This window comes from Protopterus annectens, chromosome 17.part0 (genome assembly GCF_019279795.1).
Source record: "Protopterus annectens isolate FY-2018-M chromosome 17.part0, PAN1.0, whole genome shotgun sequence".
NCBI classification, from domain to species: domain Eukaryota; kingdom Metazoa; phylum Chordata; order Ceratodontiformes; family Protopteridae; genus Protopterus; species Protopterus annectens.
Genome location: NC_056751.1, coordinates 45113434 through 45138353, shown reverse-complemented (window position 1 = coordinate 45138353; position 24920 = coordinate 45113434). Strand labels below are relative to the sequence as shown.

The following is a 24920-nucleotide window of genomic DNA, read 5'->3' as shown; positions in this document are numbered from 1 at the left end:
ATTAGGAATATAATATAGGTCCCCTACAATATCTATAACTAGCCAAAGGGCACACAAAATACATCCTCCTGCTGAGACTGGACATTTCTATTGACAAGGGCATTTAGGCAAACACGTACCTATACTGCATTATGTAACACATTATGGTGCTGAATGCACATGCATGCAACCATTGGGTGATGATAGCTGCATTCTATCATGTCTATATATATTTTTGGGTATGATGGACACTTTATGACGTTCTCTGCAAACCACAAGCATGAGGCAAAAACTGAGGAGACTGTATCATACAGTTTTATTATTCTCTCTCCATACATAGCCTAAGCAACATCTCCGGTATTTCACAATCTGCATGTCTATATAGAAGTAAAATGACATCCAAAATATTCCCTGATTATTGGTTAATGGTATTACAAAAAAAAGCATTTTGCTCTGTCTCATTTACTTTCCATGAGTCTAACCTGGGAAGAGATATCACCTGCACTTTACGAGGTTGACATCCCAGCATTAATAATCAGATTTCACTCTATGGTATGGCCATTTGTTATGGTTTAACAGTTTCATTTCAGGCCAACAGCTAACTGTTATGTAATGCTAATCTACAAACTAACGTATTGCCAAAACCAACATTGTGCAGCCTTCAGGAGTTAATTGGATTATTTAGCTTCAGCTCACATTCTTCCCAAGCAGCAGAAAGATCATTTTTCCATATTATATGAAGCTGCACAATATATGCGTAAACTCCCTAGAGGAGGAACTGTGCATATTAAATCAAACTGACCTTTCTCCATTCCAGCTGCATCAATTAACATTTAGCCATGCATTCTGTGGCTGCCCAGCTGTAAGCATCTGAACATAACAAATCCAAACACTCATAGCCTGGTAACAAATACACAGTACATGCTACTTGTCCTATATCTGCACACCACAGCCTCTTAGTATGTTCTAGAAAGACTGCAACAACATACTACACATACATTAAAATGTATTTGTTTTCTAATTTTGGCACTGACCATTCTTTGCAGGGATAGAAAATTATAATATGACAGTCTGACCTGGGACAACTTCAAACAGGAATTTTCCAGGGTCTTCGCCGTTGCATGGATGATCCACCACTTTGTTGCCAGGCAGGACAATTACACCCTAGAAACACAAAATGTAGACAGCGTATTAATTTGTGAATTCAGTCTGTCCTAGAAGCAATGTGCCCAGTCTTAAATCTATAGTCAGGAATACAGCAACAGTGAGTTACAACAGAGCATCACACCGCCATCACATACATGCAGGCATTCTGTCTGCATGGGGATACTGTAATCTAACTCATTTCATTCACTGACATAGTCAATTTGAACAACAAAAACAAATGACAATATACCCTTTTAGGAGACAAATTGTACTGTGACTACGTCTTCTTTAATTAGTATACTTTTCTACTGGTTGTGAAGTAAGAAAGTAGAAGTGATAGCTGTCCAAGTGTCCACACGGTAGCACACAGACTCACTTTAGGAACAGGAAAAGTTACTCAAACCTTGTAGACATCTGAGGCCTACTATCCTGTCAGACTGCTGTTTGTACATTAATTTGATTTGCCTCAAAAGTTTGCTGCTGGTTCCATCCTAAGTGCAACATTCTAATACTAAATATGTACTTATGGAAGACAGCCTTTAATGTTACTGGAAGAATGTCTATGTCAGTCCTTGTTGCTCATTTGACAGATACAGAAGTCAAAGATGTGAGACCAGTACTTAAGTGACAGACTGTATGCTTTTTTGATATATTAATGCACAAGCATGTTTGTGTGTGTGTGTGTGTGTGTGTGTGTGTGTGTGTGTGTGTGTGTGTGTGTGTGTGTGTGTGTGTGTGTGTGCGCACCGATGTCTGTCATGTATCCCATTACAGCAGCCTCCAGCTTTACTATCCACTAAATGAGGTTTGGGAACAAAGCAATTTGTCTAGGAACATCTTTAGTTTAGGGGTTAGAGGGAGTTAAATGGGGATAAGGAGGGAGGGTTGTTGGGGTAACAGATTAATGCTGAGAAGTAAAGGGAGGTTGATTAGTATTTGGGAAGGGAAGGGTTAATTTATTAAGGTGAAGTTTAGAGGAAGTAAGGTAGATGCAGGGTGGGACTTTGGGGTTTTATGTTAGTGTAACTGGGAAGGGGAATCATATTTAGGCATGATCTTGTTATAGAAGCTTACCTCTGAGATGACCTGTAGGTAACCCAGTGGACAGGTAGGCCTTGGATAAGTGTAGTGTGCATGGAGGAGGTGGAGAGTAATCTTATAATGGAATAGGGTCTGAGTAGAATTGTGTGTGTGTGTGTGTGTGTGTGTGTGTGTGTGTGTGTGTGTGTGTGTGTGTGTGTGTGTGTGAGAGCGGGTACCTATTACTTCACCGACAAGTCAAAACAGCGACACTCACATGTTCGACTCCACATCATCGACACTTCATAACATTGACGTTTCAGGTAAGCGATCTTCCCCCTCACAGGACCCATGGTAGCACTCGTTTCACTATTAAGAAGGTAAGGACAACGCTGTCAGGGTACATTTTGAAGCATGACGTAAACCTTACGCGTTAAAAGACAGAAATGAGTGCTACCATGGGTCCTGTGAGGGGAAGATCGCTTACCTGAAATGTCGATATTATGAAGTGTCGATGATGTGGAGTCGAACATGTGAGTGTCGCTGTTTTGACTTGTCGGTGAAGTAATAGGTACCCGTGTGAGCGCATGCGGGTTCATAGGTAGGTTCATAGGTAGGTACTAGGCTATTGGCCCAAGGGTCTACGTAAGCCTAGCCAACAAGATTCCCTGGTTTATGCCACCCAAGAAAGTAATTTTCCTGTACTCCTGTCGAGCAGAGCCATAGAAGTGATCCCCGGGGTATATTTCCTATTTCCATCCACCTATTTCCATCCACCATTTTTCTTGAAGAGTGCTAATGAGGAACTTTGCTTGACATAGATTGGTAGTTTGTTCCAGAGTATGGGAAGTCTCTGGGACAGGAATCTATCCCTCCAGCATGTCCTGTTTATTGTAGTGACAAGGTTTAGGTCCCTAGAGCAAGTAGCTCAGAGGGATTGGGATTTCTTTAGGTGTAGCATATCCAACAGCTCCGGGTTTGACTTAACTTTGTATGTTAGGAAGAGATCACCTCGGAGTAGGTGATATGCTACGGAGTAAAGCTGGAGTTTTTTGAGACAGTCAGTGTAGGGCATCTGTTTGAGGCCAGTAATCCTCTTTGTGAGGTACTTCTGTGGCCTTTCCAGCTGCTGCAGATATCTTGTGAGGTACATTCCAAAAAGGGCATTGTACTCTATAATGGGTCTAATGAGTGCTGAGTAGAGGGGAATGATGACCTTTTTTTTCCTGGATGAGAACCCTTTTGTGATGAGGTGTGCCACATAGAAGGATTTCCTGACTACTGTGATTATGTGATTATCAAAGGACAGACTACTGTCCACCTGAGTCCCAAGGTCTCTTATCACACATTCGGCATTAAGTAGACTGCCACCTATGTCGTAGTTCATGAGTACAGAGTTTTTACCATTGGGGATGACAATGCACTTTTTGGCATTGAGCTTGAAGCTGTGGCTCTGACACCAGACATCTGTCTCAGTGAGGCCCTTCTGTAGGATGTCCACATCATTTGGGGACTCGACTATGGCTCCTAGTTTGCAGTCATCTGTGAACTTCATTAGCCAAATGCCTTCTGTATTAGCCTGTACTTCAGAGAAGTAGATACCAAACAGGAGAGGTTCCAGGACTGAATCCTGTGGTACTCCACTTGTCACTGGTTTGAAGTCAGATTTGGAGTCTGCAACTTTTACAGTGTGAGTTCTGTCAGTGAGCCAGTTGGCAACCCATCCATTGCCATAGGGATTTATACCTAGTTTAGTGAGTTTAGCTATAATTCCAGAATGGAGGATGGTGTTGAAAGCCTTGGCGAGGTCAAAATAGGCTGTGTGAACCACCTTACCCTTTTCTACGGCTTTGGTGACTGCCTCAAAGAAGCCAATCAGGTTCAGAAGGCATGATCTGCCTTTCACAAACCCAGACTGGGTGGGGTCCAGAGTTTGGAGATTACCAATGTCTTTGTTTATGAGTTCCATGATGATATGTTTTATGGCGTTACAGACCAGGCTCTTCAGGCTAATAGGGCGATAGTTCCCGGGATCAGTGGTGGCTCCCCCTTTGTGGAGTGGGATAACTGTTGCTGTGCACCATTCAGTGGTCATAAAGCCTGATGTGAGGCTATGACTGAACATGGTGCTTAGTCGGGGAGCCAGTTCATTCTGAAGTTCATGTAAAATGCAACCTGGGATGTTGTCTGGTCCCATGGATGCTGTGAGAGTGCAGCTTTTACCTGCGTAGCTGTGATTACAGGGACTCTTGCATTCTTTCTGCATAGATATGGACCCTTTAGGGGGTGAGAGGGGGTAAAGATAGCACTATCTGCCAGGATGTTGGCAATATCAATTGGTTCTGTAATTTTTGTGCTGTTGTGCTGTAACTCAGAGCAGATATGGGTGTTGCCACTGAGATTCTGAAATTCTTGACATAGCTATAGAATGCTTTGTGGTTGTCCCCAGAATCAGTGGTGATTTTGTTTTCATAGCTAGCTTTGGAGGATCTTATAAGGGATCTCAGCTTCTTACTGAAGCTGACCAGGGAGCTCCTCCACTCATGGGATTTTACTCTCTTTTGCAACAGTTTCTTCCTTCTCTTGTAGAGTTTGTTTATGGCAGGGGACCACCAGATTGGCTTCCTTTTTTTGGAGGATAGCATCTTGGTTATGTTTGGGATAGCACGATCAATGCACTCGTGTAAGTGCTTATAGAGTGCATTTGTGTAGGATTCAGCAGTCATAACTGCATTATCCATCTGCATGGGTGTCATGAAGTTCACCACTTCTGTCTTAAGAAGCATGAAGATGGCTTTGGAGAAATTTTTTACTGTGGTTTCCTTAATGGGGGGTGGGTGTGAGATGTGAATATCTAGGATGATTAGCTTATAGTTGGATCTGACCAATAAGGAGCTGACTTCAGGTGTGGAACACCGGTCACTCGTGTTGGTAATGACTAGGTCTAGGATATTGTTGCCTCTGGTGGGGGTGTAGATATGCTGATCCAGGGCAATGGAATTTATGGATTCCAGAAAGAGTTGAGTGAAGCAGTTGGCACATGAGTAGTTTTTCCAGTTAATGGTGGGGTACTTGAAATCACCCATTATTAGGATGTTTGGTTGAACTCTAATATTTTCCAATATATCAAGAAAAGAGGAGTGGAAATCCTGGGGCATGGTGGGAGATCTGTAGCAAGCCAAAATTTAGATTGCAGTTTTGCCCAGCATTAGTTGCACTTGGATAACCTCGGATGCATTATGCTGAGCAACTAGCTTGGAGGTGCGGATATCCTTAATGAATATGGACACACCTCCGCCTTTGGTGTTCCGGTCAAGGCAGGAAGCTGAAAAGTGTGGTATGAGTTATAGCCTGGTAATGCAGGGGTGCTGTCTGGAACCTTGAACCATGTCTCAGTCACTGCACAGATATCGATGTTCTCCATTTTAAGGAGTGCCTCAAGGGAGTGCATTTTGAGATTTAGACTTCTAGCATTGAGTAGCATTACCCTCAGTTTTTGCTTGCCTGTTCCTGTTACGGTGGTGAATTTGTCATTTGAACCTTGCCTAAAAAAGGCACTATACGGCCAGCAAGAGGCATTGGATCCCCTTTGAATGACACCAATACTTAACCCAATTGTTGAAACTGATCATCTTGTCTTCATATTGTGGCATCATTCTTGGTGAGGGTAAGATGCTACTCAAGGTCAGGGTCATACTGGTCTGGGCTACATGCTCAGATAGCTCCTCTATGTCTCTTTTCATGTAGTCCAGAGAGGTACATCTCAGGTCATTCACAACAGCATGGACAATGACTGAGTCATATTTGTACTTGCCTTGAAGTGACCTGAGTGCTTGTGTTATGTGGCGGATCCTAGCACCCATCAGGCAGCTCACCGTGACCTTCTCCTTGTTCAGCCTGGTGAGCGGGACTTCAGTGTGCCTGACAATAGAGTCACCTATTACAAGTGTATCAGGTGTGTTGTTTAGCCTTAAGGGCTGTGACTGTTCGCCACACTGGCTTTGTGAGCTATGTGTTGCACGTGTTTTGTTTTGGGGTAGCGGTTGCTTGGGTGTCTGCTTTGGAGGTCTCTGTTGCTTAGGCAGATTTTTATATAGAGCCTATCTACTCTTTTGTTTTGTGCAGGAAGGGCATGGTGGGTTTGTGAGGGATGACAGGGGTATGGATACGTTTTTGGGATTGGTTCAGGTTTGTGCATAAATAAAAAAAAAAAAAAGAGCGAGAAAAGAGAAAGAAGAGGAAGACAGATGGTCATGGCAGGACTGCTGTTTGGGGCAATTTTCCTTTGTAATAGTCAGATTCACAGCTGTTGGTGATGGGGTGGCTGCCAGCATGGGGATGGGGTCAGTCAGAGTGTGTCTCATTGCATAGCCGGGGCCTGCTTTCTGTGTTTTGGATGCTTAACTAGTGATTGTGACAGTCTTTTGGAGGGGAAGAGGAAATAGGGATGCAGTGCTGTGCATGGGGTTCCCTGGTTTTTCGCAGTTTGGTGAGTCCGGGATTAGGTTGGGCCATAATGTTGTTTCTCCCCAGTGTTTAGGAAATTCCAAATGTGACTGCTTTACAGGCTGGAGGTGCCTGTGAGTAACAGTCATTCACTGCTCATGTGCGGTTTGGGCTAACCATTATGGAGAAGAGCAGGCGAAAGGGTTAGTCATACCTGAACTGTCCTGATTCTTATAGAATGTCCAGATTGTGCCTCATGAGTTTGGTCTGCTCCTTATAACTTCAGCAGGTTGAGGAACATATGTATATATTTCTCATAAAATTGATTTACTAAATTGGAATTCATGTGTAGTTTCATGTGGGAAGAATTAGGTCTTCTGATATGAACTGTAATGCTTATTTTGTTACCATGTTTACAATTGCAGCATTTTATAGCCTCAGTGTGGAATGTCACCACCAGTATAGTCCATTAGCCGTCACAACTGGATGAGTTTTGTCTCTTTTGCTTGCTATTCTGCACCAAAAAACTGCTTAGCAAAGTATATGAACATCATCATTTTTTTTTAATATTGGATTATTACAAATTAAACTAGGAATGTGAGGGGCCTAACTTTACTACTTTGTGTGGATTATACTGTCCGTATTTATTCATTGTTTAACCATTTATTTTTTCTCAGATCTTTCCATTAATTCTCTGTGCATATAAAACTTGTTACAAAAGGACTTTATTTTCTACCATCAGTTGAAATTTTGTGATATTATTCCTTCAATATAATATACAATTTATACACCATTGTATGATTGTATGTAGTATGAATTTATACAAGTCGAAAAATCAACCAGTGCCCTTAACCATGAACAGCTTAAAAGTACATTTAATGAGTTCCAAAGTTGACAAACACTTCACACAGAGTTCTGTAAAATCCAAGATATGTAAAATAAAATCCAAGAAGGTAATCAAAGGTATAAAATTAACCCCCCCAAAAAACGTCCCAACTGATCGTGGTAAAACAATAAACCACAAAAAAAACACCACACAGGCACTACACAGAGCACTAAACAGGAACTGAAATTCATGGAATTCCTTGTATTTCAGTTTCTGTTTAGTGCTCTGTTTAGTCCCTGTGTGGTGTTTTTTTTTTTAAAGTATAACATTCCAAACCATGCATAAAATTCCAAATGGCCCAGCTAAGGCATTGGAATTTTTGGGTTTATTAGTAGATGGAAAACGTGGGTTGATTTGCTTACCGGCAGACAAGATGGTCCGTTTGAAGGAGAAGTTTGAATGGGTGGTGTCGAAAGATAAGGTTCAGATCAGGGAGGATATGCAGCTTTTAGGGTTTTTGAATTTTGCATATTGGGTAGTTCATCTGGGCCATAGGTTTTGTAGGTCAGTGGCATTCTTGTTAAAGGGAGGAAGAGCAAACATCATTGAGGTAGGATTAATAAGTTGGTGTGGGCTGATTTGGCTCTTTGGTTATCCTTTTGGGGGAGATTTAATGGTGTTTCCCTTCAGTAGACAGACTGGGTTGGTCAAGGGGAATTGCAATTGTTTACAGACACATCTGGGGGTATTGGAATGGGTGCATTTTGGTGGGGAATGGTTTATTGCTTGTTGGCTGGCAGTTTGGAGGGATGAGTAGAAAGGGATGTTGCCTTTTTGGAGCTAATGCCAATCTGGGTTGCATCAGTAGTTTTACAGGAATGGTTGAGGAGAAAGAGGGGAAAATTTTATTCAGACAATATGGCGGTTGTGCGAGCTTTGCAGATGAAGACTGTGAGGTCTGAATTGTTATTGTTCGTTTTATGTAAGTTGGCTTTGCAGAGTTTGATAATACATTTTTTCTTTCACAGGTGTGCATGTGGCCAGGGCTTAGAATGAGATTGCTGACAGTTTGTCTCGATTTCAGTTTTCCAGGTTTTGAAAGTTGGTCTTAGGGGTAGAGGGGGAGCCGATGGTATTGCCAGACAAGGTATGGCATCTTTGGCTGACGTAATGAGGTGGTTGGTACAGCATTCATGGGCAGCATTTATCAGGATGGCACATGGTAGGGCATTATATGATATCTGATAACTTTATTTTACAGTTGCCTCAGGATGAAAGGGATTTGGTTAGAAGAACTATTATTGCAATACTTGGCTCAGGCTTAGGTGACAGGGTAAGGCTGTGCAGTCAGTCAAGGTGGATCTGGCAGCAATTAGTATACTTGCACTGGTTGCTGACTTGTATTATTTCACAAAGTCCAGGACAGTGGTGCAGATGTTGAGAGGATGAGGTAGAGTAGCTGTTGCTTATATGGATATGTGCTGGCCTTTGACAAGAGAGGTTTTGAAAGTTTTATTGAAGAGTTTAGTTTAGGTGGTTGGTAATTCAGTGGATTATGTTTTGTGGGTAAAGTTGTATTTTGGATGTATTTTAGAACATTTAGGGTGTCAGAACTGTTAGGTTCATTAGTTTGGAGGGATTTCATGGTTCTCCCAGGGGCAGTGCATATTTGGTTACATAGGTCTAAAACAGATAATTTAGGGAAGTGAACACAGATAGTTCTTGGGAAAGGTAGGAGTGATGTCTTGTGCCCGGTAGGTTGGGCTGAGAGACTGATGAGGACTCATGTGGGGTGCCCTCAGGATTTGTTTTTTTGTTGAGTGGGGGTAAGGTGGTAATGGGTAATCAGTTTCTATATCTAATCAGAAGAGTTTTGTCTTGTGTGAGTTTTCCATGAGAGAGGTTTTCTTCTCATTCTTTTCATATTTGTAGGGCTTTGGATTTAGCATGGGAGGGTGATCATTTGAGGTCATTCAGAGAGTGGGGAGGTGGTCTTCAAATGCCTTTTTATCTTATATTAGGTAATAGATTCAATTGAGTATTAATTATTTTTTTCTTGTATTCCAGGGAAGGAGACTGTCATTATTGGCCATTCATATATTCATTGGGTGGTGAAGAGGGCTGCTGTTAGGATGGATAGCAAAGAACTGGATTTGCTTCAGTTGGGGTGGACAGCCAGGTGGCATGGTTTTAGAGGTCTTAGGTGGAATTAGCTTATGGATGAAGTTGCATTAATCTGGTCACAGGTGGGGCTTCCTCATATATTGGTGGTACTTTTGGCTGGTGATGACTTTCTAATAATTCATAAGAAGCAGTTGGTGTAAATGATAAGGGAAAATTTGGTGGTGGTACACTTGACTGATGATGACTTTCTAATAATTCATAAGAAGCAGTTGGTGTAAATGAAAAGGGAAGATTTGATTAGGTTGCAGAGGTTATATCTAGGCATGTGCATTATATGATTGGAGATAGTACCGGGTTTATGTTGAAGGAATGCCACTAGTTTTATGCCATTGGAGTGGGCACAATGGTTTATTAACTGTAGGCTGGCATGGCAGTTGGTTGCTTTGCATATGCATACAGTAGACCATAAGGATTTTTATGACAAGGACCAGGTTTGGTTTAGAACTGATGGAGTGCACTTGAATGAGTTTGATTTAGATTTATTTTTTAACATTTAAGTTTATTTTTAGAATGTTTGGTGAAAGATCTTTCTTAGGAGAGGTGGAACGGCCTGAGGTCAGGCTGTTGGGCAGAGAAGAGGGGCAGGCCTGTCCCTCTTCTGTTCCCAGTCTTGGTGTTGGGTGTTGATGCAAGGAGTTTAGGAGTTGAAAGCAAGTGGTAGGATGCTGCTTTGATTAATAAGAATATGTTAGCGGTGGTATGGACACTGCTTATTCAGGCAGGGTGAGCGGGGTATGCTGCCCTGAATTGTTACAAGGATTTTACAGGTTATGCTTACAAGTTTATATGTGTTATGATTAACATTTAATTGATGCAATAAAGTGATGTTGGAAGTTAATAAAGGTTGTGAAATGTCATTTTGGTGTCACATGTTTTATTGAAGGGGACCGGGACAACTAAATTTGCAGTGTCTGTTTGTATAACCATAGTGCCACTGAAGTCTCCTTTGATAACATTGTATGCTCACTTCAGTCCACCAAATAACTAGTGATGTTAAGAATGGCTGAGCATTGCCAACACAGTTATTAGTGCAAAGCTTAATATCTCAGAGAGCTCTGTAGTAGCAGCTAGCATATGGACAGAGATAAATAAAAGAAAGAAAACTTAAGATATCTATAAAGAGTATTTACATAACTGCAAGCATAGCCTTTAGCTAAATCATTAGCTTCCAAAGACCTATTCATGGAGGGTTAACTTCTATCAGCACTCTGTTGCAATTCTTGATTTCTTTTCTTTCCCTAACTTCTCTATTATGCATATTTTCTCTATCCTTCTTTAAGCACTCAGACTGCTTGCATTCTAAAGGTTGCTATTTTCTTACATGTCCTTTCCTGGTTCTCTCTTCCAGGTCACCATTTTCTCTCCCCTCAACCCAACCTCTATCACTTATTCTGTAGTCAACCCTCACTCACCTATTTGTCTATGCTATGCCACAACAATATATCCCACTACTACCTGCTCTTCTTTACCCTTCTGGTGGTATGATGCCCCATGTCTGCCATGTACTAGCACTGCATCTTCTGCGCCTCATTTCATTTAATGTTGCAGATTATTTTTCATTACAAAAACAGGTCTGGATGGTTTGGACTCACTCTGCCCACTGTCAATTCACTCTCATGCTTTAACCTACCCCAAGTCGTACCCTCCCCCCTCCACATTTATTCATTATCTCCCCAATAATTTACTTTTAACCAGTTACACTTTCTTCACATAAACCTCCCTCCCCTGACAGTGCCCATTTATATCTTTCATACAGTTGTATTCTCCATCTAGTATGTTTACACTCTCATCTGGTGCCTCTCCTAACAGCAACCAATCACATTTTTATAACATTGTGTTTCATCATGTAGCATCTTCCTGCTCTGTCTCTCCTTCTGTCATACTACTCTCTACCTTTTTAACTCCTCTGCATTACCTTCTCCTGACTACTTTCGCCATGAAACACTGGCTTCATCAAATACTCCTCTCATACTTATAATATTCCTACAAAAATCTACCAAGCTTAATAACCACTTACAAACTATTTAATACCCCCTTTTGCCTACTGTTACTAACATAATTTTAGCAATACCTATTTTTGCTTCCACCTGCTCCTCCCATTCCTGCTCTATTACAATCTTCTCCCTTCCATCAAACAACTCTACACAGTCCTTGCCATGACAATCACTCTTCTACTCATCAGTACCCTTGTCACTATCCCACTTATATTGTCTGCACATCTTATAACCTAATACTCTTATGTGTTCATAAACTATGCACCTCATACTAATATACACCTCATCCACACTCAGGACAGACACAGTACTCTGTCTCCACATCTTTTCCAGATGTTCAATTATGTTCAGAGACATTCCTACTAACTCACTAAATGCAGTATCCTAAAACTATGTATAAAACATAAGACATATATCCAGGTGTCTTCTGCCTGTTCATCGCTTCTTCTGTAGTGCTAACCAGGGACAGACACCCTAAACCTTGTCCTTCCCATAAATACACACCTTCTGACTCACTGCATCATACAAATAACCCAGATGAACATAGCTGTCGATGTCTCCTACTTCCTGTACAACATGTTTGGATAGTGCTCCACTCCCCTAATGCTTAGTTATGGCTGATACCTGGCTCAGGCCAGATATAACAAAAAAATGACTCTTGACTGCAAGCTTTAACTATCTTGAGACTATATAGATCTTAAAAAAAGAGGGTGGTGTAACAATAACCCACCATAACTCAGTTAAACCCCCCCCCATATTCCCTTATCCCCTACTGTTCAGCAATATTGAATTACTATTCTTTCTCCTAAAAATTAATGACCATAAAATGCATCAGCATAGTTGTTTTTTAAATCCCCAGAGATAATAACATCTCTGTTGTAGAATGCACCCTATCCTGGATAACTATAAACATCAGTCAGGAAATCATTATTCTAGGGGACCTAAATATTAATTGGCTAACTGGCTTGCTATCAATACAAACTCATCCCTGCATGTCTTCAACTTGCATGATTTCACCCAACTTATTATTAAGGTACAGTATCTATCCTTGACTAGGTAGGCTTTCACATCTGACTCAAGTAATGTCATCACTTCTGGTACCTTGCCAGATGCACTGAGCAGGCAGCTTTCAACCTTTGTAAAATGGTTACCCTAATATACCCCCAGAAACACCACTATAATGTATAGCACAATCTCTCTAGGTTTAGCAAAGACACCCTCATAACCCCTCTAAGAAAATGTAATTGGAGTATATTAAAAACACTTCCATTGGAAGATGTTGTAGCAGATTTCATCAATACCTTTCTTAGTATACTAAATCAACAATCACCTCTTTGATGTAAAAACATCAAATTCAGTTCTACCCCTTGGCTACCAAGAACTACAAAACAACTAATAAGACAAAGAGACAAAGCTTGGCACGCATGGTTCTAGAAGAAAAACCTGTCTAACCTTCAGCACTTTAACAACTCTGAAAAAAAGCTAAACACCATGTTAGGTCTGATAAGGAAGCCTACTACCCCATTCCACAAGAAACCTATCATAAGAGCTATTCTGGTAATCTATATATAGTCTAATGAATCCTGGTAACCTCACTTTGGCATCTCTAACCAACCTAAAGCCTTGCAGACAGCATTGCAAATCAAATCAGTACTCACTTATTCTAATCTGTGACCTGTCATGTTAGTGGTCCCTAATCCAACAACCTTCAAATCCCATCCCAACAACCTTCAAATCCCATCCCAACAAATTAGACTACTTTTTTTCAATCCAGCTCCAACCACTAGTATTAAAAATCATTTCTTAAGCTTAAACTTATTCTTACCACTGATAATTTCACCACTGAATATATCAGAATGCCATCAGACTCCCCAGCTTACCCTCTTTCCACTGCAGTTAATAGATTAATCCAAGAAAATTATGTCCCAGATAGTTATGAAAAAATCACTTATTAAATAATTGCATAAAGGCAGAATCCTTTTGCCATTCTATCTTCTCTATTGAAAATACTCAGAAAATGTATTCAAATTCAGTCTGTTAAACATCTCACTGATAACAAGCACCTCTGTCCAAAGAAGTATGGTTTTAGATCACAGCACATTACCACAGGTTTTGTTATCCGAGTCACTCCTCACAGGACACTGACAATTTAGTTTCATCTGTTTTTCTTGACATCAAAATCATTTGACATTGTATCCCACCAGAAATGTCTACTCAAATTGTTCTTACTTGGATCCAACTACCCATCTTTCTCATGGTTTCACAGCTACCTATCAAATAGATTTCAAACAATTAATTAGGTTATGGAATACTTCCACTTTTTACCCATTTCTGTCAAAGTTCCTCAAGGTTAATTTCTAAGCCCATTAATACTCAACATATTTATTATGGACTTATACATAGCAGCTAAGAAAGCCTTAGTCATTCAATACAGAGATGATGCCAGACTCATCTGCACTGCCAATACCTTATCAGATCTTCAAGAGATTGGCTACATTTTCTTCCACTGAGTCATGGCTGAAAACCTTACACCTACTAAATACTAAAAAAAACTAAGCTATTGCTTTTCACATCTAGAACATGCGATAATGTAAAAACTACCTTCTTCCACAATTCAACCAACACCACAAGTGAAATAGTCACTCACACAAAGTGCATATCTTCATTGGTGATCATCTAAAATTTGACAGACATGTACACATAGCTATCAAAAGAAGCCACCAAAAACGTGTCTATTCTACAGAAGCAAATACTATATAAATGATATTTCCAAAACACAATAAGCCTCTCCATACCTCTTTTCTTCACTCCTGTATGGAGCCCTAATTTTCACAAACCAGTAGCATTCACTTTAATCCAAAACAGAGCAATACTATAACAAAATACCAGATTCACTGCCAACCATGCTGTAAAATCACATCACTATTTGGCCTTGAAACAGCATCTCTGGACAGAACTGTCCCTTACTTACCCAACTGTTGGCAGTTGACAATATCATATAAAATCACAAAACTGCCCAGCTGTACTGAATATTATCAATCCATACATACTCACTAGGCCATTACACCTCTTGGACAAATGTTTGCTCACAATAATCACATTTCATAACTCATCGGGAGCAGCAGTATATTCCAACTCTCTCTCAAAGATCTGGAATTTCATTCATATGTCCATTAGTTAAAACAACAAGACAACTTACACAGTATTAACACTCTTAGTCTTGTACAAGTGCTGGCGAAACATTCCCCTGCCCTTTTCAGTCTCATACCTTCTGCCACTCCTTCTATATGATGGACAATGTCCAGTTTATACCCCTTGGAGCATTTGTTTGCCATATACTGTTCCAGTCTGACATTTACTGGACCAGGAAATGCTCTGTACCATATTCCTCTGACACATATAAACCTATTAAAACTGCAGATTTTGTATTGTAATAATAACTTACCTATGGCTCTTTATATTCTGTGCGTGTAATTACCTAATTGTAGCCTACCTTCTATTGTATATCATTTTATTTCTAATTTAATACTTTATGTTTAATGTGTTTAAGCCTTTCCTCCTGGGCACCTGATAAAGCAAATATTTTTTTTCCAGGTGGAATGCAATGTGTGTGTGTCATACCTCTCAATTATCCAGATTTTCACAGGATGTCCAGACTTTTGCCTCATATTTTGATCTCTTCATCATATATTTTGTGGTTTTCTGGCAAACTGCTGATGATTGAAATCATTAAATAATGACAGAAATTTGAGTTTTATACTTCATATCCATCAGAAAATGCATGATAACACAAATCCGGTTATTATATCATCTTTCTACATTTATAAGATCAATATTTAAAATATGCCCTTATTTTTGGGCCTTTATCCCCCATTATTGTAGGTTTTGTCCACATTCCATGCATTAAGAGTTTGACAGGTATGGTGTGTGTGAGTGTAGAATACATGAACTTTACCGAATTCTCCCAAACTAGAATAAGTAAAACTAAAATAATGTTCAGGGCAGTTTTTGAAATTCAGTCACAAATAAGGAAACATCAACCTCAGTAGAGAAATTTGACAGTGAGGTCAACATGGCACTTCCTGGTCACTTTACATCAGATGAAATGGCACTGGAAATAGGGACTGGTGACAAGGCCCCTGAGAGTTGATATGGCAGTTTTTGTTAAGGTAGCAATGTTACTATGGATTGTGGCATACTGGGTCAGACTGGAAGTGAACACAACATTAAGAAATATAATTAAAATGCATATTAATTTCTTGTACCCATGAACTTACAATGTGTTGTAGACTTTTTTACTAGATATAATTGGTACAAAGTTATTCTTAACCAGACAGTTTCCTTTTCCTCAAAATCTCATCTCATTGCTCATTCCTAGCTTAGCATGATAACCTTATTTGAGGAGTCTGCAGACAACCCAAATCCAGCTGAAGCTGATTGACAACAGCTACACCTACAGGGCATTTCAGGTTCTGTAGTACCAGACTTGCTATGACGTTGGAGCTGCATAGCCAAAATGCCTTCCTGCACAGCAATGTCACTTGGATGATGGAAGGGAGAATGCTTGCATGACAGGTTGGTAGTACGGCTGTCTTGCTTGCGTTCACCCCATTCAAGAATATGAGTGGGGATGTGGGGTCTCTAGATCATCACTCTCTGTGCAGGTTATCCTTACTGAATCTGAGGGAAGACTCACACTCCACCTGACCATGCATGAGCATCATCCTCAACTGCCTATTCTGTGGCTCCTAACAATAGTGGAACTATTCCACCTGTATGTGGAACTTGCTCCTGTATGCAGTCTGGCTTCCCACCAAGTGCCTCCTGCAGTTGATCTCCCTCATACAGGTAGAGCTGTTGCTTTGCCAACACAACCCACTGAATTCAGTAGGGTACTCTGTTGCTTCAGAGTTTTACATTTATGGCATTGCAAACCAAATTCCACTCATAGAGTCAGGCATAGGGATCTGCCACTGCTTGATGCATACACTGAATAAAGACTTGCTGGATGCGCTGGTTTTGGACTAACTAAGGGTAACTGCTTGGCATAGCTTCCCACTCCATACCCAAGTCTTTTTGGAATCTGGCCTTTTATTTAAATAGTGTTGTCTGCATTATGGTGGTAACTTAACATTTATATGAACTTTTTTAGTATTGTGTGCTGATTGGGTTCTTTCAATTTTAAATAGGTTACTTAGACTTTACGTAATGATGATGCACATATAGTGCACACAATCTGTTACTGAGACACACAGACAACATGTACATCCACAAACACACACACACACACACACACACACACACACGCACACATGCACACACGCACACACACACACACACACACACACACACACACACACACACACACACACACACACACACACACACACACACACTCAAGTATGTGGTCCCCTTCCATTATGGGGAAATTCTGTGTTACCATTTCCTTTACAATATGGATGATGCCAATCTTTAAGGGGCATTCATTGGAAGAAGATGGGCGAAAATTGGGGAGAAGCAACTGTGGGTTTAGTTTTTCCTGAAGGGATTGTCTTATCATTGCTGGTGTTTAAAATGTATGCTTTGCCATTTTTATGAGGAGGGTGATTTGGTAACCAGGGTTATTAAAATATGATTATTAGCGCAAAGATACTTATGAACGTTACTGGATTACTGATTACTAGATTCAACAAATCAGTAACTCATATCTTCAGTACTTGTGGTTTGGAATGCACTTTCATTGGATAATGGAACCTGACCACTGTTATCTCAATTCATAAAAAATTCACAAACAAAGAAGCATGGTTTTCACAGTTGTCAGTATTAAAGCAATGCTCTGAGCAGGCTGATAGTTTTTCAGAGCTAGTTTATTTGGAATTCAGTATTCTTATTGCTAAAGCCAATGGACAGCTGGAATAATGGTTAAGGTTTTCACCTCTCAAGCACAAGGTACAAGCTTTGATCATGACCGCCAGCCAATGGCTGTTTGGAATTTACATATTCTCCCTGCGATTGTTACGGAGACACACAGGCTACAAGTAATGCCATGATGTTTATTGGCTGGGGGGTGGGGTGGATAAAGATAACAAATGTCAGAGGAATGTCAGCAGAATATGTGTTTATTGGTTACACTTACCAACATGCATATCTGAAAAACATGCTTAGTGTTTCCGTCTCAGGCACTCCAAAAAATGGAGTTGTGGGCAGCAGCACAGACTCTACATGGTGAGCTGTAGGAGGAAGAGTTGTAAATGGCAACCACTCTGGGCATCTACTCTGGTGTGCAGTATCCTCATGATAGGAGAGCATGGATTACAGACTAAGCGCCATAGCAGAGCTAACCACTCACCCGTGTAAAATATGGCTCTAGGTGATTCGGTTGTGTTGACTCACGTCATCAAATGGGCATGGGTCTTTGCCAGTGATAAGTGGGTTGAGGACCCGGCCTATTCCAACCTTAGCAAGGGACCCATGCTAAAAATGGGAGGGTGTATGTGCCCCTATTGGCCAGTCAGTGCCCACCATAAAGCCCATGAACAAAGACTTGCTGCACTCAGTGTAGGGTCACTAACAGGACACAACCTGGAAATGGATGATGAGTAAGGAGAGAGGAGGCATGGCATGCATTGCGAGGAGACAGAGGGGAAGGAAGAAGAGAAATACAATAAAGCTACTTGGCTTGGGATCTAAATACTATTATTCAGGAGGAGGACAGGCTAGAAATGGTGTGGGAATTGTGGTGAAGGAGAAGGTTCAGAAGACAGTGAGGGATGTCATCAGAATTAGTGACAGACTCAAGGCAATCAGTTGCGATAGTGAGGAAAAGTGTACATTCAAACAACAGTTGCAGGGCCTACTAGATAAAGCAGGTCTGTAGGAATTGGTGTTAATAATGGGTTAGCTGAATGCACATACAGAAACAGACAGAGCAGGATATGAGTACTGCTTGGGTCTGTGTGGGTGGGGCAACAGGAATAAAGAAGGAGGCCATTATATACTTCTGTCTGTTAAATGACTTGATAGTAGCTGACACATGGTTCAGAAAGAGAGACAGTCACAAGATCACATACAAGAGTGGCCAACATGCAACTCATGTAGAATTCCTCCTGATAAGGAAAGGGTACTGGAGAAAAATTAGGGATTGCAACATCATCCCCAGTGAAAACAGTCATTCCACAGCATAACTCACTGGTTGCCACAATCATCTGCAAGCAGTGGTCAGAGAATTGTCTAATGCCAACAGAGACCAGGTTTAAGACCTGGCAAATGACTGGAGAGAAAGCACAACAGTTCAAGAAATTACTCAGGGCTCCAGCACCTCAAGAAAAAGAAGAAGAAGAAGATGTAGGTAGTGTTGAAGAAGAATGGCAGCATCTCAAAAAGCCATTTGTGAGGAGTAGAACAGATATGCAGATGAGCCAGGTATTGAAATTAGAACATAAGAGAAGCTGGTGGTGGAATGTGAAGTCTAGGAAGTCAGCAAAAGAAAGAAGACATTCAGAAAAAAGTGGGAGATAGAAAAGATGCTCCAGGCTAGGAAAGAATACTGGCTTGATAACAAAGAAGCTAAGGAAGGAGTTGCAGTAGCAAAGAACAAGGCATCAGCGGCACTCTACCATCTTCTAGAAAGTAGGTCAGTAGATGGCACAAAGAAACTATACTAGATTGCAGATCAAAGACAGAAAGATAAAGTAGATAATTAGACACCTTTCATAAGAAATGTCAGGAACAACCTGCTCACCAGTCCACATGACATCAACGGCAGTAGAAGTACTTCGAACAGCTTCTGAATGAAGAAAACCCACAGAAGCTGTACTGACCCAGACACAGCCTATGATGGGAGAAGAGGAGGACCCCACCACAAAAGAAGTAAGAACAGCACTAAGGAAAATGAAGTCAGGGCAAGCAGCAGGCTCTAATGAGGTCACACCAGATATGATAAAGATCCTGGGTGAGATAGGCGAGAAATGGCTCATGAGAGTACTCATATCAGTGTGGAGAGAAAGGTGAACCCCAGATGACTGAAGAATAAGCATACTAGCACCAGTTTTCAAGAACAAATGGAATAGTCACAATTGTGGGCAGTGCAGAGGTATAAAACTCCTGTCACATTGTATGAAAGTTCTGGAGATGGTGACTGATAAATGAATACGTAGAATAGTAGAAAGTAAGATAGGAGATGAACAGTTTGGATTCAGATCAGGATGACATACAACTGACCTAATGTTTGCAGTGAGACAGACACTTGAGAAAAATCTAGAGACGAGGCAATAGGGCATTTTTAGGCTTGGAGAAAGTATATTACAAGGTGACAAGAAAGCTGACTTGGGCAGTCCTGCCATAGTTTGAAGTCTCAGAAACACTGGTAGAATTAGTGCAAGCTACATACAAGGGCCTAATGACTCAAGTACATAGAGGGGATCCCAGTAAGAGTGAGTATGCTCCAGGGTTCAGCTCTGAGCCTGAGCCCACTGCTGTTCATACTGGTAAAGGACTATATTAGCAAGCAATCAAAGAGAACAGATCAACAAAGTTACTGTATGCAGATGGAGTGACATTAAAGGGAGACTCTGAGCAAGAACTTCAGCAAAGGATAGGGAAATGGAATAAAAAACTGAGGGAACATGGGATGAAACTGACTACAGATAGGACAATATTGTTGTTGTCTTTCGGCTTTTCCCGGTTAGGCATCGCCACAGCGGAACTCTGGTCTGCTAATAATTGGCAGTAGATTTTCAATAACGATGAGGTGCCAGCTTGACATTCAACCTTCAACGAAGACACGCCCATTTATGCATGTCTATGGCAGCAAATGGCGGGAAATTAGAAGAAGGTGAGACTTGAGATATAAGGGAAAATAGTGGAACAGGTTAGCAGCTTCAAGTATCTCGGAGGGATGGTTGAGGAGAAGGGGAGTCTGAATGAAGAGGTGAAAGCTAAAATCACAGGGGCTGCAGCTAACTAGCACAGAGTGTCAGGTATAGTACATGACAGAAGAATACCAAAGAAGCATAAAAGTAAGGTGTACAAAACAGTGGTGCGACCAATACCACTTATGGTACATGAACCTAGTCAGTAAAGGCAGAGCAGTTGAGGAAGTTAGAGGTGAAGGAGTTGAAGTGCCTGAGATAGATGGTAGGGTTCACATTGCAGGACAGGTGAAGAAATAAGGATATAAGAGCAGAAACCAAAGTAGTTCCAACTGCAGAAAAGGTTAAAGAGAATAGATTACAGTGGTTCAAGCACAGGTTGGGAGGGTGGCCTAATGGTTGGGAGGGTGGCCTAATGGTTAAGGTCTTTGCCTTACAAACACAAGGTACAGGGTTTGAATCTCACAGGGGATAACTGGCTAGGCTTAAAATGGCTCACAAGAGCAGTTAGCCTAGTACTAGCCTATGAACCTATGAACCTATGTGCAGAAAAGCAGAAGAGAATCTGGTGAAGATGATTTAGGACAGACAGGAAGAGGGGCATAGGAAACAAGTGTGTCCAGCAAAGATGGATGGATTGTGTGAGAAAAAGACCTGCAACAGTGAGGCATGAGAGTTGAAAAAGGCTGGAAAATGATATTGACTAGACGGAGATGGCAATAGTTGACACGACATCCTGACCCCATGTGCAAAATTGGAAAGGGGGGGTTGATGATGTTGATGATAATTGCTAAAGCTCATCATGGGGTGACACATGCAAAGATACTAATATGACCCTTCTAAAATAAACTCATTATCGTAATGAATAGAACAGTCGACAGAATGAATATCCTTGTGTTTCCTAGTCCACTTATAACTTAAACATTTATTATTCTGGAACATGGAATAATTCTTAAATCTTTAAATAAAATGGATTTTTCATTTCCTTGATTAGATGGAAACAGTTGTGTATAGCAGACGGAGTTTACTATACCTACATAAATGCCGCACTATCATTTATCATCATTATTAGCTAGATTGTGTGGTATCCATTTTGTAGATAGAATTATTTATACTGTAAAACAAGGGTTACCTAAGATATACAATAATGCAAGTGCATAAATGTGTGCAGATACACCCATTTCAGTGGTGTAGAGGGATTAAGTCCTGACTACAACCCAGATAACCAGAAGTGCCTCAGTGTCTCTGGCAATGAAAAAGACAGGTAGGAAGAATGGGGTCTATATTATGTGATCGAAATCCCGTTTCAGCAAACACCATAACACCGATATGTATAGCATGAACTACGGTAACAGAAACATTGAAAACCACGGAACATGAAATGTCGAAGTGTCATGGTTGGCCCGTCTGCGGTATAGCTCCGTAAGGTAAGTGTGCGATAGTTACGGACCTTAAGTGCATTGCACTTTCCATTGTCTGTTCACAAGCATATTATAATAAAGTCCAGGCCTGATTAGTTAAACATATTTAAATTTAAGTAGTCAAAATTCCAAAGTTATGTCAGTTTAACACACAAAAAGTTCTTAAAATTGATTGGACAAATGAGTCAGTTATCTGAATGCATTTAAATACTTAGGTTTATAGGTTCATAGGTGTGTACAAGGCTATTGGCCCTGGGGCCTTTACAAGCCTAGCCATAGGATTACTCTAACATAGTGCCACCCGACCTTAGTTCCCAATGCCTCTGTCAAGTAGAGTCATTGGTGTTATCCCCAGGGTGAATTTTCTCTTTCCCATCCACTCATCAAGATTTTTCTTGAAGAGGTTCGGCGTGGTGCTCTGCTTGACATGTATGGGAAGTCTATTCCAAAGCATGGGCAGTCTCTGGGTTATGGACCTGTCCCTCCAGCATATTCTGTTAATTGTGGTAATGAGGTTGAGGTCTTTGGTTTGTGTGGTTTGGAGGGATTGGGATTTCTTTAGATGTAGCATTTCTAACAGAGATGGGTTATACATGGCTTTGTAAGTCAAGCAGAGATCACCTCTAAGTAGGCGATATGAGGCAGAGAATAGCTGGAGTTTTTGAGTCTGTCCATATAGGACAAGTGTTTAAGGCCTATGATCCTCTTTGTGAGGTACTTTTGCGGCCTCTCCAGTTGTTGCAGGTGTCTAGTGAGGTACATGCTAAATGGGGCATTGTACTTGATGATTGGCCTAATGATGGAACAGTACAGGGAACCAATGACCTCTTTCTTCCTGGATGCAAAACCCTTAGTAATGAGATGTGCCACATAGAAGGACTTTCTTACCACAGTGGCAATGTGGTGGTCAAAAGAGAGGTTGCTGTTGACCTGTGTCCCCAGATCTCTTATAACACTTCTGTGTTCAGTGGACTACCATCTGTAATTCATGGGAACCGTGTTTTTCCCAAAGGGGATGATGACACATTTTTGGCATTGAGCTTAAGGCCATGGTTCCAACACCAGTTGTTGGTCACAGTGAGGCCATTCTGTAGTATGTGTACATTTTAATAAATCATTTTGCAGTGTCAGTGGTGGAACAGGTATCACACTCACCTTTGATGCAGAAGGATGTGGTTTCATTTCCCACACCTGGTACATCAACTGCTGATACTGCAGTGCAGCATGAAGGGGGTGATGTACTCTTGAGTGTGTTGTCCTTCAGATGAGATGTTAAAATGAAGCCCCATCTGCTTGAGTTGGCGATAGCTCAGGTGGATGTAAAAGAACCTATAGTATCCATCAAAAAGTGTAAGGGTCCCTTATTTATATACAAAATGACTTCTTATTTACATCATATTTACATATTTACAAATGTACAGCTATATAGATATATAGATATACAAATCTATTTACACATATTCATAATTTTCTTTACAACCATACTAAATTTTCATCCCTATTAGACCGCCACTCCTTTTCCATAATCACCATCTGAGTTTACTTAATATTTTTGCTAAAATCCATTTGCCATTAAACATAATTTAATTTATTCTTTCATTCTATATAACCTATATAACCTAAATAACTTTTTATACATTCTTTTAACATATTCTTTACTTCTATTCTTATAATATCCATAGTTAATCACATCCATGTTTATTTTTTCCACTTCTTTTATATCTTCTTTACATAGTTTTCCCCATAACTTTTTTACATTTCAAAAATGGTTCACCTTCATAAACTCAAATCACAGTGGTTCGAGTGCTCATATGAGCGACTCGAAATCAGAAAAGTGAAAACGTTGATAGTCCTTAATGTTCGAAAAACAGCAAATCAAAAAGCAGATTCACTGTTTTTCGAACATTAATATCGAACAAAAAACACGAAGTATAAAGCAGGGGGGAAAGCACCCCTGCACCCCCCACACTCCCACTTTATTATTCTAACTCTGAGATCACACTACAGTGGGGAAAGGAACCATTTCCCGAGCCCCACTATAGTCCAATCCGCCCCACAATGTCGAATGTGCAATGAGCGAATGTCACTGTGCATTCGCTCATTACTCATTCAAACCTTTTTTCTTTCGGCGTTTTCAAAATTTGCAAACAGCCTTTAGAACACTTGCTGTTCGCCCAACTGTGTATTGCCTTTATAAAGGTAAACCTTCAAAAACATATGTTCTGTAGTTTCTTCTTCTTGACAATGTAAAGATATTCCATCAAGTTTCTTTTTATATGGCAGTTTTCCTTTTACTGGCAATTTATCTCTTTCCAGTCTACACAAAAAATCTTGACATTCTACTTACTGAGTACACCATTTGCTTCTTACTTTTATAGTTTTTTTATATGTTGGTTTTCCCATGGTTTTACAGAGTAATGTTTTATCTCTACATTCTTATACCATACTTTTCTATTTTCTTCTATATCATCAATTTTTATTTTCTACAAAAATATTTTTTCCATCATTTATACATGCTTTTTTACTCTCTTTTACCATACACCAACATTTGCCATACTTATATTTAAACAACGTTACTACAAAGCTCACATCTTTTTCATTTATCCACTTTAACACTGTGTACCAATTTAATGAATCTCACATATCACTATGTTAATTAACCTTCAACCTATTTCCTCTGTATTTACTTACACAACTCATCTTTTTACTGAGTTTAATCCAGTGGCAGCTGGTGACTTCAAATTAAAGGGGGGCTGCAAGAGACAGCTGAATGGGTGGGGCTAATGGGAAGAGGTGTGGCCAACTCGAAAGGGGTGGAGCTATGCTCAAAACCACAACAACTGGAACTTTAATTAAATATGCTGCCCTGGATGCCAAACCATCATTACGAGAGTCCAATCAAGACAAAATGAAGTGTAGAAGAAAAAAATATTTCAATGCATTGGCTACATGACAACTTACTTAATATCTAGATGGAAACACAAAGGTTGTGAGGCATGAAAAGATAAATTGCTTTTTAAATACATTACTGGAA

General features: G+C 40.4%; 1 protein-coding gene across 3 annotated transcripts in view; it reads right to left on the bottom strand.

The window, feature by feature from the left end:
• ARHGAP24 (Rho GTPase activating protein 24) overlaps positions 1–24920 on the bottom strand; it is a 2476452-nt gene that overhangs the window by 1451192 nt on the left and 1000340 nt on the right. For all 3 annotated transcript variants that reach the window (XM_044058912.1, XM_044058914.1, XM_044058911.1), the window contains exon 3: positions 1056–1143. In XM_044058912.1, coding sequence (XP_043914847.1) covers positions 1056–1143 — 88 coding nt within the window. The remainder of the gene's footprint in view (positions 1–1055; positions 1144–24920) is intronic.